This window comes from Narcine bancroftii, chromosome 2 (assembly GCF_036971445.1).
Source record: "Narcine bancroftii isolate sNarBan1 chromosome 2, sNarBan1.hap1, whole genome shotgun sequence".
Lineage (NCBI taxonomy): Eukaryota > Metazoa > Chordata > Chondrichthyes > Torpediniformes > Narcinidae > Narcine > Narcine bancroftii.
This window is the reverse complement of record NC_091470.1, coordinates 102540810-102554285: the sequence shown is the minus strand read 5'-3', so window position 1 is coordinate 102554285 and position 13476 is coordinate 102540810. Positions and strand designations below refer to the sequence as shown.

The following is a 13476-nucleotide window of genomic DNA, read 5'->3' as shown; positions in this document are numbered from 1 at the left end:
CATGTACCTGGCGGTGCGGCATTTCCCCTATTTCTTGGAGGGTAGGACTTTTACCATCTTCACTGACCATAAACCCCTCACTCAGGTGCTCGCAATGGCAAAGGATCCCTGGTCGGCCTGCCAGCAGGGTCACCTCTCCTTCGTGTCAGAGTTTACCACTGACATTCAGCACAAGGTGGGGCAGGACAACGTGCTTGCCGATACACTCTCATGACCGGCCATCTGCGCGCTGACACCCGGCCTTGACTTCGACCAGCTTACCTGGGACCAGAAGTCCAACAAGGAGACACGAGCTTTCAGGACTGCCATCACAGGCTTGTGGTTCCGAGACCTCCCGACTCCTAGCGGCGAAGGCACCATCCTGTGTAATGTCTCCATGGGCATCCCGTGGCCAGTGGTTCCCCAGCAGTGGTGCAGGCAAGTCTTCCATCACATCCACGGCCTTTCACACCCGTCCATCAGGTCCATGGTCCGGATGGTTCATTTGGCATGGGCTGCGGAAGCAGATCGCGGGCTGGGCCAGAACATGCATCCATTGCCAGATGTCCAAGGTGCACAGCCACACCAGGGCACCCGTGCAAGAGTTCGAGCATGTCTGGGAACAGTTCAGCCACATTCATGTGGACATAGTCGGGCCCTTACCAATTTCCCAGGGCAACCGTTACCTGTTCACAGTGGTAGACTGCACCACTCGTTGGCCCGAGGTGATCCCAATGCCGGACGCCTCCACGGACTCCTGCTCCCGAGTGCTGTTGCATGGTTGGGTCACCTGGTTCAGCATTCCGAATCACCTCACCAGCGATCGGGGTGCCCAATTCACCTCTGCGCTTTGGGCACAGTTCATCAACAGGTAGAGCTACACCGCACCACGGCCTATCACCCACAGGCCAATGGGCTGGTCAAGCGTCTGCACAACCACCTTAAGTCAGCACTTATGGCCCGACTCACCGGTCCCGACTGGGTGGATGAACTGCCTTGGGTGCTCCTGGGCATCCGCTCCATGCCCAAGGAGGATCTGCAGGCGTCATCAGCTGAGCTGGTCTATGGCACACCGCTGGTACTGCCTGGTGAGTTTATCATCGCGCCTCACAACCCCCAGCGGTCACTGCACGTGCTACTTCCCCATGTCGGGCCCACTTGGACTCCTTAGCACCCCCACCATCCCCCCCCCTACATGGCACACAGCCATCTTACGTCCCCAGCGAGCTGCACTCTGCAGAGTACATTTTTATTCAGCGGGGCCCGCCCGCGGAACCTCTGTAGAGACCTTACGAGGGGCCATACAGGGTTGTCCAGTGTTCAGGGTCTACATTCACGCTGGACATCGGCGGCAGGCGGGAGCTGTTTACTGTGGACAGGCTGAAACCAGCTCACCTCAACCCCACTGAACCAGTGATTGTGGCCCAGCCCAAGAAGCAAGGCCGCCCAGCTAAAAAGGACATTGGTGCTGGTTCTGGGGGGGGGGGTGGGGGGGATGTGTGGTGGCATGCCAGTAGGCAGGCGAACCGGCCCCGCTTGTAATCCACGCAGCAGGGAAGCCGGCCAAAATGGCGTCGTCGGGGGGGGTTCCACTTCTTCTCAGCACTTAGCTCAGAAGCCCGCGCTGGGGAACCACATGACTCCGAGTGACGTCGGCGCCCCCCCCAGCGTGGTTCTCAGCCAGGTCCAGGCTGGGAGTATAAGTCCAGGCCTTTTCAATAAATCAGTTTTCTGCTCACTGAGCTCAACCCATCTGGTTGTGTGTTCTTTCGGTAGCAGTGTAGCTACGGCTACATGTTCTTGTTTGTGGGGTCCCTTGAAGTCTATACTGAGTTGTTCAAAGGGGTGAATGGCTTTGATGAGGTGGGCTTTCTCTGGCCTGTAAAACTGCGACTTGCATTCTGCACAGACCGGGCAATTGTGTGTCAGCTCTCTGATTTCCTCCACAAAGTGCCCTCACAAAGTGGTAGAGACTTGTGACCCTGGGATGGCAGAAGCTATCGTGGAGGGTATGCAGGCAAGCTACTTGCACCCCGGCACAGGTTCCTCCGGACAGCGTGTCAGGGGTGCTCGTTGAGTTTACCCGGCTGGTACAAGATCTTGTAATTATAGGTGGACAGCTCAATACTCCACCGTATGATCATGTCATTCTTAATTTTGCCCCGCTGTTTGTTATTAAACATAACGGCGATGACTCTTGGTCTGTCAGCAGGGTGAATGGCTTGCTGGCCAAATAGTGCCTCCAGTGGCATACCGCCTCCACGATAGCCTGTGCCTCCTTCTGCACGGCAGAGTGTCTGTGTTTGGGGCCCTGCAGGGTGTGCAAAAGAAGTGCCACTGGCCTGTCTGCCTGGTTCAGTGTGGTGGCCTCGGCACCCTGTCACTTCCTGGTTCCAATACCCGGTACCCCTTCAGCCAGTTTCAAGCCAGTCTCCAGAGGTCCTCTTCCCAATTTCCCAAAACATATCCCTCGACCACAGTTGCCAGCAGCCCGTAGGCTGCACAGGTTCCTCACCTTGAGTCTCAAACAGCCCACCTTCTGTGTGTTTTTCAGCTACAGAACTTAATGGCATCTGCTACAGACCTGAATAATGGGGAATGGGTGGGAGGATTTAGATGGGTGCCAATCAAGGATTGGTGAACCAGGGAGACCTGAAAGATGACAGACAGAGGCTGATTATTGGCAGGTGTCAGAGAAAGTGAGAGAAACAAAGGGGCCAAGTGGAGGAAGATGTCAGAGAGAATGGGAGGAGTGATAGGTGGAGACCATGGCTACCAGTGCTGGAATCTGATAGGAACAGGTCCAATGAGAGCCCAGATGGAACTGAAGGATCCAGTCGGGGGATATGTGTGTTAAAGGGGGACATGGTTGAGAATGGATGGAGGTTGAGAAAGGAGACAAAAATGAGGTGAAGGGAAGGGGAAAACGGAGATAGTTTGGAAGGGGGATCTGTTACCTGAAAGTGGAAAATTGAGTGTTTATACCATTGAGCTGCAGACTGCCCAGATGGAAAATTAGGTGTTTTTTTTGGGTTTTTTTTAGACTTACTGCATGGTAACAGGCCTTTTCAGCCCACAAGCCAGTGCCATCCAATTACACCCAATTGACCTTCAGTCCCTGGTGTATTTTGAATGGAGGGAGGAAACCAGAGCCCCAGAGGAAATCCATGCAGACACGGAGAGAACTTGAAGCTCCTTACAGACAGATGAACCCCCATCCCAATCACAGGTGGTGTAAGAACATTGCACTACCCACTATGCTAGCCATGCCACCCACAATGCCCACTGCCTCACTCTGGCAGTAGAACAAACCAAGGATGGATGGGTTGGTGAGGGAGGGAGAAGAGTTGAAATGGCAGGCGTTGGGAAATTTGGGATGACCACTGTGGACAGAGCACAAATGCTCTGGAACTGTGTTACAGCTAGACAAGAATGAGTTCCCCTACAGGGAAGGGCCAATTAAACTAAAAGATTTTCTATGGAGAATGGTGTGTGGGCACCTGTACAATAAATGTTCACAATGAGATCTTGGAAAACATGGATCTCAGGGGTCATCTCTCTATGAAGGCAAACATAGACAGGCAGTCTAACCTGTCAAACCTGATCTGCCATTCAGTAAGATCGTTGCTGAACTGGCAGTGGACTCAATTCCACTTACATGCCTGTTCTCCACAACCCCCATTTCGCTTTTGGAGTCAAGCAAGGCCCCCTATTCAGCACAAAGAAATATTGCCAACATATCTGGATTTTCCCTTGAAGAAGGGCTCAGGCCCAAAACGACAGCAGTATATCTTTCTCTCCTATAGATGCAGAAAAGACCAGCTGAGTTCCTCCAGCATTTTGGTGCTTTAATCTCTGCAGCCTATCGTGTTTCACTCAGGGATTCACTGAAGTGAGGTAGAATCACTGCAAAGGCTCTGTGGGGAAGGATCATAGTCAAAGCTCCTGCTGCCACTGGACACCGAAGGGCTAGGTCATGAATAACAGCCACTGGTACACTTCATGGGGATGTTGCTTAACAAGGAAGCGCAAGTGACTTTGGTGCATCATTTAAAAAATGAATTGATTTGATGGCACAGTAAATGTAAAGAAAGACGTGTGCTGATTAAGCACATATTTGGAATAAAGCCAAGACACTTCAGGATCTTACCTGTTTCAATCAAGCCATCTCACCTTTTCCAAACTTCAGCTAATGCAAGGCTAGCCTATCCAACTTTTCCTCATCAAATAGCTTCCCCATTTCAGATGGATTTCCTTTGTTCTTTCAACAATGATAGTGAACCATTCTGAAGATAGGTTAGATAAGATTTAGATTTCAAATTTTGATCAGATTTCAGATTTATTGTCAGAGTACATAGTGCAAAAGAACTGTACTCAATGTGCACATGTAAACAATGTAAACAAACTGACTATGCAATACAGTGAGGGGGAAAAAAATCAATAAAATGAAAACGTAACAGTCCTTAAATGAGTTCCTGATTGAGCTTGTTATCAAGGAGTCTAATGTTCCTGAACCTGGTGGGGCGAGTCTTGTGGCAGCTGTACTTCTTTCCTGATGGCAGCAGCGAGAATAGAGCATGTGCTGGGTGGTGTGGATCCTTGATGATTGCTGCTGTTCTCCGATGGCAATGTTCCCCATGGATGTTCTCAATAGTGGGGAGGGTTTTGCCTGTGATATCCTGGGGTGTGTCCACTACCTTTTACACTCAGAGCCCATTTTACTAGCTTTGCTCCATCTGGCAGACCAGAGTGTATCTATCACTGAACTGATGATCTTCCAGGCCAATCTTTGCTACATGCAAAGTCTTTCAGAATGTACTATATTTCTTAATATTGTACCTTCAGTGGATTTAAATGGCTCACTTGGATCTGTTTTAGTTCAAATTTGTTATAAGTCTATGTGAGAAAATAAAAATAGTTCCACAATCATCATGAATATTCTCTTGAGCTATGATATCTTTGGATGAAGTAAGTAAGGCTGGTACAACAGGAACATTTGAAAGGTGCTTGGATAGACACGTTAGAAAAATAGAGGGTTTTGGTGTGAGGTAGAGAAGGATTAGTATGAAACATAAAATAAATGGGTCTGCAGTCCCATATTTTACATGTTTATTGACTCAAGTACTGTATATAATGGTGTAATAGTCAAATATTTTGGACCACTTTTTCGGGCCAAAAAAGGAGGGGTCTACTTTTACACAGTTCGCATTTTTAACCTTGGTAAGTACCTGCAACATTCAAGGTGTCAGGAGCTCAGATAGCTGGGACCAGGTGGTAAGTCTATGGTCGAGGTGTTGGGAGCTCAGATTTGCGGGTGGCTGGGGCATCAGGAGTTTGGATGGGCAGGTAGCTGGGGCATTGGGAGTTCCAGTGGGCAGGCTGCGGGAGCGTGGGTCTGCTGTCGGGGCATTGGGAGCTCGGATGGGCAGGCAGTCAGGACCAAAAATAGGGGGGGGGGGCTCGACTTTTACACGGGTCATACAAAAACACCCAATGTTTGGGCCAAAATAGGTGGGGGAGGGTCGACTATCACACAGTATCGACAATTATACGAGTATTTGTGTTCTCCTATAGGGATATTGGCACAGGAATCACAAGATCAAGATCTTATTCTGCAAGGGAAGACTTATATTGCTGCACCTTATGTGAAGTATCTGGAATCAGCTGGATGCAGGGTGGTGCCAATCAGGTGCTCATCACTGTTCTTGGGTCAATCAACTGAACAAAGAGCATGGAAGTGGATGAATACACATGAATTAGATACATTGTCCCACCATAGACTGGGTTTACTTCTCTCAGGCCAGCACCCTTTTTAAACGTTTGATTGAAGAGACGCAAAACACTCCACTGTTGGATCTTGATGAGTTGAGCAGCATTAGTCAGAGAAAAAGAATGGTCAATGTTTCAGGCCAGAACCCTTCACTGAGTCAAAGAATTCCATCTCAAAACATTGACCATACTTTTTCTCCCACCAGTGCTGCTGGATCTGCTGAGTTCTTCCAGCAGATTCTTTGTGGCTCCAGATTTTAGCAACTGCAGTCACCTTTGTGTCATTAAGTGAAGTATATATGTTCTTAGTCCAAAGCACAGTAAAATTGCCTGGATGCCCTGAAACTAATAACACTGGACAATAGGTTTCAAAGGTTTGCTTCCTGAAAGAAAATTAGAATTATGATAGACAACTTCAAGCTGAACGCCAAGATAATTTCAGATTTGCTGTATCACGTAGGAAATTGGAGAAATATTAAATTAACTTTTATTGAATTTAGCATGTTCACTCGCACAATATAATGCATTGCGTTAGTTCAACTGACCTAAAAATGCTTTGCTGTTGATTTTCGATTGTACTCAGCATCTGATGCCTCTGGTGTCAGTGTCCAACAATAGTTGGCCAGCAACAATAGATTCCATTTGTCCTGATATCGCTTTTCCACAGTCACAATGTCCTGGTGAAACCTTTCACTACATTCGTCACTGGCTGTATGAAGATCATCAGGGAAGAGGTCCAAATGCGAATGCAGAAAATGAACTTTCAATGTTTTGCATGCTTGAAGGAAATCAGAAAAATAAGTTATATTTTAAAAATGGTACATGATAGGAAAATTTTAAAATGGTTTTTGGGATCCATAAATTTTCAAAATCCGTAAAATACACCCCAAATGTGTTCAGGAAGCAAAATCATCATTGCCTAGTGTTAGAGGGAAAGTTGATCAGAGCTCTTTCCATTACAACACTTAAGCAAGTACAGGTATTTAAATTGAACCCTGAACCCTGAATCTTGAAATTCCTCCCATAAGTGCAATTACTTTTCCTTTTCCTTTCTAAAATAACCACAAGAGCAAAGAACAGAGGCCGTCTAACATATGGAATGTTGCGCAAGCAAGGGATTAAGGGAGGGAGGATGGGGTGAGAGGAAAATAATCCAGTTGAATAATTAATAAAACATTTGGAAGTTTTAAACTGCAGATCTAACACAATAAATAGAAGATTTATTGGTCTTGAAATGCTTGTTTTGAACACAGGCTGAATTTGACATATGAAGAATATGAAAGGATTTTCTATTCCATCAATGGGTAAGTGATTAATAATTTAATGTTGTAACTGGTGAGCCATCTAAATCTGACCACTCAATTTAAACAGTAGATTCTCCTACTGTTTGGTTTGTATCTGTCATGATTACTGGCCCTTCATTTGTAACCTTTCTGTGGTTTTGGAATATAATTTGACAATAACTTTTTCTTTGATATTTCTGTGTTCTAGAGTTGATAATCCTTTGTGATTTGTTTCAGTATTTGGTTCGATATTGAATCATAGGGTTATAGGCAGAGAAATAGGCCCTTCAGTCATCATCTATCAAATGCCCATCAATACCAATCCCATTTTCCACCATACCTGTAGAGCACGTCGAAAGAATGAAAGGCTTGTTGATCCAAACCAAATCTTTTATTAACTAGAAGAGTGGAGCGTATCACAAGTAGGTCGACCAGTCCAGAATGACTTGGTCTGGCTAGGAGCAACCCTTTAAGACCTGCCAGTAGGCGTGGCTATGCTCTCAGCCAATCACAGTCATCCTACACTACAATCTGTACATATACACATTGGTGATAGAATCTGTACTATCACAATTCCAGCCATGATAATTCAAGTGTTTGTCTGGAAGTTCATGCCTTCACTGCCCACTCAAGCTCCAACCACCCTCTGTTTGAACATATTCTCCTTTACATCCCTTCTGAGACTTAAAATTAATCAAGAAAATCTGCAGATGTTGGGGGCGAGTGCAATACACAAATGTGCTGGAGAAACTCATTGCCCTTTAGGTTTAGATACCTTTGCCATAGGAAAAGTTTTCTATCATCTATCCTATCCACGCTCCTCTTAATTTTGCATGCCTCTTTCATCTCCTTCGCTTCAAGGAGACAGACCCAGTCTATCTGTCTCCTATCTGAAAAGCTCAATCCAAGGCAACATCCTGCTGAACCTTCTCCACAGTGCAGTCTCAATCCTGTGTCTTCAAATGCACAGGCACCATAGAAAATCATCACCACACAGATAGAGGCTCTTCAGCCCATCTAGTCAGTGCCAAACTTTAATTTTTCCCAGTCCCCTTCACAGCTTCACCAACTGGAATGTGGCAACCATCCTGGTGTCCTGATAAATCCTCTCTGCAGTTTGGGTGGAGACCTTGTATTCATAGTGAACACATCATGCAAAGCAGGACTTTGGATCTTCTGCAGGTTTAGAGCAGTCATAATAAAGTCTAGCCCCCTTCCTTCCAGCCACCCATTTCTCCAATCTACATAAACAACTAGTAGGAAAAATCACTGGAAATTTGAATAATTGTAAATTGAGTTTAATGTAGTTAATAATTTGTGTACATCAAAATCCCTATATATGCAATAAGCATATAATCTGTTATAGTGATCTTGGTCAGGGATAAATACTGAATGAGGCATGAGGAAATTCCCAGCTGCTCTCTAGAATTTCATTGCAGGGTCTCTGATATCCAAGAGATAGAGCTGTGATTTAATATTTCTTGGTTCGGCATGGACCTGTTGGCCAAGATTGTATGTTAGATCTGGGATAGGGAACTTGAACCTACAACATCATGTTTGAAGAGATGGAGGGCTCCCAACTGAAAGCTCCCTGAACCCTGAATAAACAATCATCGTGTTTGTAATCAATGCTATGAACCATATTTATCTGAGGAATAAAGGGGTTAAAGTTTTATGGGGTTGAAGATAAGAAAACAGACGCCATGCTGCACCAAACGTTAAATCAGCCATATTTTATCCCTTTCCTCTTTCCAGCATCCTCTTACCTGGTGGAGCAGTTGACTTACAGACATCCAGTTTTGCCAAAATTGCAAAAATATTCTATGATCTTGCATCAAAGGTAGGTTTGGCACTGTGTACTTGTTTTGAATTTGTTGCCTCCAAATAAGATGGTGTTTGCCTACCATGTTTGCAAGTTCAATTATATCTCACTTTTGAATGAAAACATTTAAACTGCAATGATTTCCTTCACAAACTTTTGTAGATTTGATGAAGTCATTTCTTTGTTACATTAAAATGTTAGTAGCTATGACCACTGCCAGTGGGCTGATATCGCCTCCAACCGTGCATCTTGGCGCCTCACAGTTCGGCGGGCAGCAACCTCCTTTGAAGAAGATCGCAGAACCAACCTCATTGACAAAAGACAAAGGAGGAAAAACCCAACACCCAACCCCAACCAACCAATTTTCCCTTGCAACCGCTGCAACCGTGCCTGCCTGTCCTGCATCGGACTTGTCAGTCACCAACGAGGCTGCAGCAGACGTGGACATACCCCTCCATAAATCTTCGTCCATGAAGCCAAGCCAAAGAAGAAGTTATGTATTGTTGCTTGAAACCCAGTGATATAATTATCATTATTTGTCTGTGTTACTTGCCACCTCTGTGTTATTTCTGCAGGCATTTGATGCTGGCGATTATTTTCCTATATGGGGAACTTGTCTAGGACTACAGATCCTGATCACATTAACTGCTGGAAAGAACTTGTTGATAAAGACTGATACTGAGAACATTGCTCTCCCACTTAATTTGACCAATGGTAAGAACAAAGTACTAGTTTGCGACAAAGTATTTTGAATTTGAGATTTGCCATGTGAAAAGAATCTGGTTGGATTCTCTGCAATGAACCCTAACCCTTGGAGAAACTTTGGAGGTCACACAACATCTATACAAAGTAAAGGGTAAACAATGTTTCGGGCATGGGCAATTTGTCAGGTATGGTCATTCAGTTGGACTCTTGCATTAAAAATATAAGCAGGTTAACATTGGTACAAAAAATATATGGTTTGGTTGTCAATAAAGGAGGGTTATACCAATTATGCTGGATATTGTTAAAGATTATTAAAATTTTAAAGAAAAATATATAATGCAAAGTCAGAATCTGGGTATGAACAATTTCTTTAAAGAATGAGTAAAAGAATAATAGGGAAAGAAAAAAGTACAAATAAAACTTTCTATAGATATGTAAAACAAGAAAAGTGTTAAAAGTAAGTCAATGTAATTAATAAAACAAGAACATGGCAGATGAATGAAATGTGCACTAGTTTCATTGTAGAGGATACAAAGCATTCCAGATATAACTGTAAACTAGAAGAGAGGCACCAGCTCAGGAAAATTACTCACCTGGGAAATGTTACAAAAGGTGGAGCTGTAACCTAATAAGTTTGGAGGACCTGAAGGACTTAATCATAGGGCCATCAAGTCAAATAACACTGGACAATGAAGATTTTTCTTCCTGAACACTTTTGGGTAAATTTTATGGATTTTGCACTGCTAATCACAAAGATCATCTTAAAATTTTCCTATTATGTACTGTTTTTAAGATATAACATAGTTTTTCTGATTTCCTGTGATATTTTAAGTCTACTTCAAGCATGAAATCATGAAATGCAATGGTGAAAGGTTTCAACAGGACATTGTGACCATGGACTAGAGGGGTATTGACAGGGTGCTGGTCAGTGGGACTAGGAGGGTGGGGATTTGCTACGGCATGGACTAGTAGGGCCGTACTGGCCTGTTCTGTGCTGTAAGTGGTTATATGGTTATATGGAAAAGGAGTATCAGGGCAATTGGAATCCATCAATGCTGGCCGACTATTGTTGGACACTGACACAAGAGGCATCAGATGCCGGGTACAAATTGAAAATCAGCGGCAAAATGTGTCAGCATCATTATTCGATTAAAAATGCTAAATTCAATAAAAGTTAATTTAACGTTTTTACAACTTCCTACATGATGCAGCAAATCTAAAATTATCTTTGTATTCATCTTGAAGTTGTCTGTCATAATACCCAATTCTTTTTTCAGGAAGCAAACCTTTTGAAAAAATTTGTTGTTCAGTATAATTGATTAATTAGCTTTAATTTTCCATATTTCCTAGATTTAATGAATATTTTATGTATTGCAAAGTGTTTATTTATTAATGGAGAAATACATTAAACTCCTGACCATTTAATGTCTTTCAGAAGATAAATGTTAGATTCTATAGTGGAAGTCATTACAACTAGGGACTTAAACAAATGAAGGTTTAGTAGACAAAGTAAACCAAAAGGGAAATTATTTTTTCCTAATTCATTACCCTCTCTGTGTTCAGGGACGAGAGCGTTACTGCTGGTGAGGCACTTTGGGGATCCAAGGGGTCATGCTGGAGGAGCTTAGCCCTTGACCTTGTGCAACAGATCTGAGATTCTCACTCTTTGTGTGGGTGAGAGTGGGGGCTGCAGGAGCAATGAGGGATATGACCATGGCACTGAAGTTCAGGGAGCTCTGACCTTCAAGAGGGGGAGAGAAGAGAGGGGGAGAGTGGTGATTGGGAAGAGTAGAGTCAGGGGAATAAACAATATTCTCTATAGTTAAGATCGAGAGTCCATTATTAAAGATGAAGTTTTGGGGTACTTGAAAGCATAAAATAAAATAGGCCGGTCAGCATGGTTTCCTTCAGGGGAAATTTTATCTGACAAATTTATTGGACTTCTTTGAGGAAGTAACACGCAGGACTGACAAAGGAGAGTCAGTGGATGTTGCTTACTTGCATTTTCAGAAAGTTTTTGACCAGGTGCCACATATGAGGAGCCTATGACATTACAGGGAAGGTACTAACATGGATAGAATATTGACTGACTGGCAGAAGGCAAAGGGGGAATAAAAGGGGCCTTTTCTGGCTGGCTGGCGGTGACTAGTGGTGTTCTGAGATCGATGTTAGGTCTGTTACTTGTCACATTGCATATAAGTGATGGAATTGATGACTTTGCAGCCAGGTTTGCAGATGATTTGAAGATAGACAGAGGGGCAGGTAGTGTTGAGGAAGCAGGAACTATGCAGAGGGACAGAGGTTGGGAGAATGAACGAAGAAGTGGCTGATGGAATACAGCATTGTGAAGTAGATGGTCATGCACTTTGGTACAAGAAAGTAAGACATAGATTGTTTTCTAAATGGTGATAGAATGCACAAAACAGAGGCCCAATGGGACTTGGGATTCATGTACAGGATTCCCCAAAGTTAACTTGCAGGTTGAGTTGGTAGTAAGGAAGGCAAATATAATGTTAGCATTTATTTAGAGAGGATTAGAATATGCAAGCAAAGATGAAATACTGAGGTTTTACAAGGTGTTGGTCAGACCACATCAGAAGCAGTTTTGGGCCCCATATCTAAGGATGTTCAATTGTTGGAGAGGGTCCAGAGGAGGTTTGCAAAAATGATCCCAGGGATGGAAGGGTTAACGTATGAGGAGCATTTGATGGATCTTGACTTGTACTCACTAGAGTTCAGGAAGAGAGAGGATGTCACTGAAACATTCCAAATATTGAAAGGGCTTGATAGAGTAGACATGGAGAAGATCTCTCCAGTTGTGGGAGAATCTAGGACCAGAGGGCTCAGCCTCAGAATAAAAGGATGTCCAGAGATTAGGAAAAAATTCTTCAATCAAAGGGTGGCGAATCTGTGGAATTCGTTGCCACAGATGGATGTGGAGGCCAAGTCATTGGGTAGATTTAAAATGGAGGTTGATAGGTTCTTGATTAGTGAGGACAACAAAGGTTATGAGAAGGCAGGAGAATGAGGTTGAGAGGAAAAAATACATCAACCATGATTTATATAGTAGAGTAGACTCGATGGGTCAAATAGCTTGTCTGCACCCTGTCCTTTATGGTCTTATGGTCTTGCTGATGAATATGTTATTGATAAAAGGTAACTAGTGGATGTGCTATCCTAAGATTTCATGAAGGCATTTGATATTTTTTCACCTATTATTGTGGAAGATAAAAAGCTCATTTGCTTTAATAGAAGATTGGTTGGTCAACAGGAAAGAGAAAAGCTATAAACTGGTCTTTCTCTAGTTGGCAAGGTGATTGCCTCAGTAATAGTGTTTTGCCTGCAAGTTTGACCTATTAATATAAATGCCTTGAAAGTATGCTTGCTAAATGTGCTGATGAGAAATGAATGGAGGGGAAGTAAGTTGTGAAGAGGGTGTAAGAGGACAATGGAGCACATCATAGATGGCATAGATGACATGATCCTATGGGGATCCACTCAAAAACAACACAACGAAAGGCTCATCAAAGTGCTACAAAGCATCCAGAAGTATGGATTAAAGTTAAACAGAGAAAAATGTCAGTTTGCAGACAATCACCTTTTTGGGAGATAAACTGTCAGAGACAGGTGTAGAGCCAGACAAGAACCAGGTGAAAGCAATTTTAGAGATGCCCAGACCCACTGACAAAAAAGACATATTGAGAGCACTAGGAATGATCAATTTAATTGGTAAATTCATGCCAAACCTTTCTTCCAAAACAATGTACCTCAGGAAGTTGTTACAATAAAAAATTATTTAAAAAAAAAGGAAGTTGTTACAGGACAAATGCAAATTCAAGTGGACAAACAATCACAAGGAAGAATGGGGACGATTGAAAACCATTCTAACTTCAGAGCCAGTACTTTTGACGTTCTTTG

The 13476-nt window shown here is 43.7% G+C and overlaps 1 protein-coding gene across 2 annotated transcripts in view; it reads left to right on the top strand.

Annotated features, from left to right (window-relative positions):
• LOC138754029 (gamma-glutamyl hydrolase) overlaps positions 1-13476 on the top strand; it is a 36010-nt gene that overhangs the window by 3949 nt on the left and 18585 nt on the right. Inside the window, exons 2-5 of one of the 2 annotated variants that reach the window (XM_069917763.1) lie at positions 5554-5668; positions 7002-7052; positions 8787-8871; positions 9429-9567. In XM_069917763.1, coding sequence (XP_069773864.1) covers positions 5554-5668; positions 7002-7052; positions 8787-8871; positions 9429-9567 — 390 coding nt within the window. The remainder of the gene's footprint in view (positions 1-5553; positions 5669-7001; positions 7053-8786; positions 8872-9428; positions 9568-13476) is intronic. The other variant, XM_069917764.1, reaches the window with a different exon arrangement.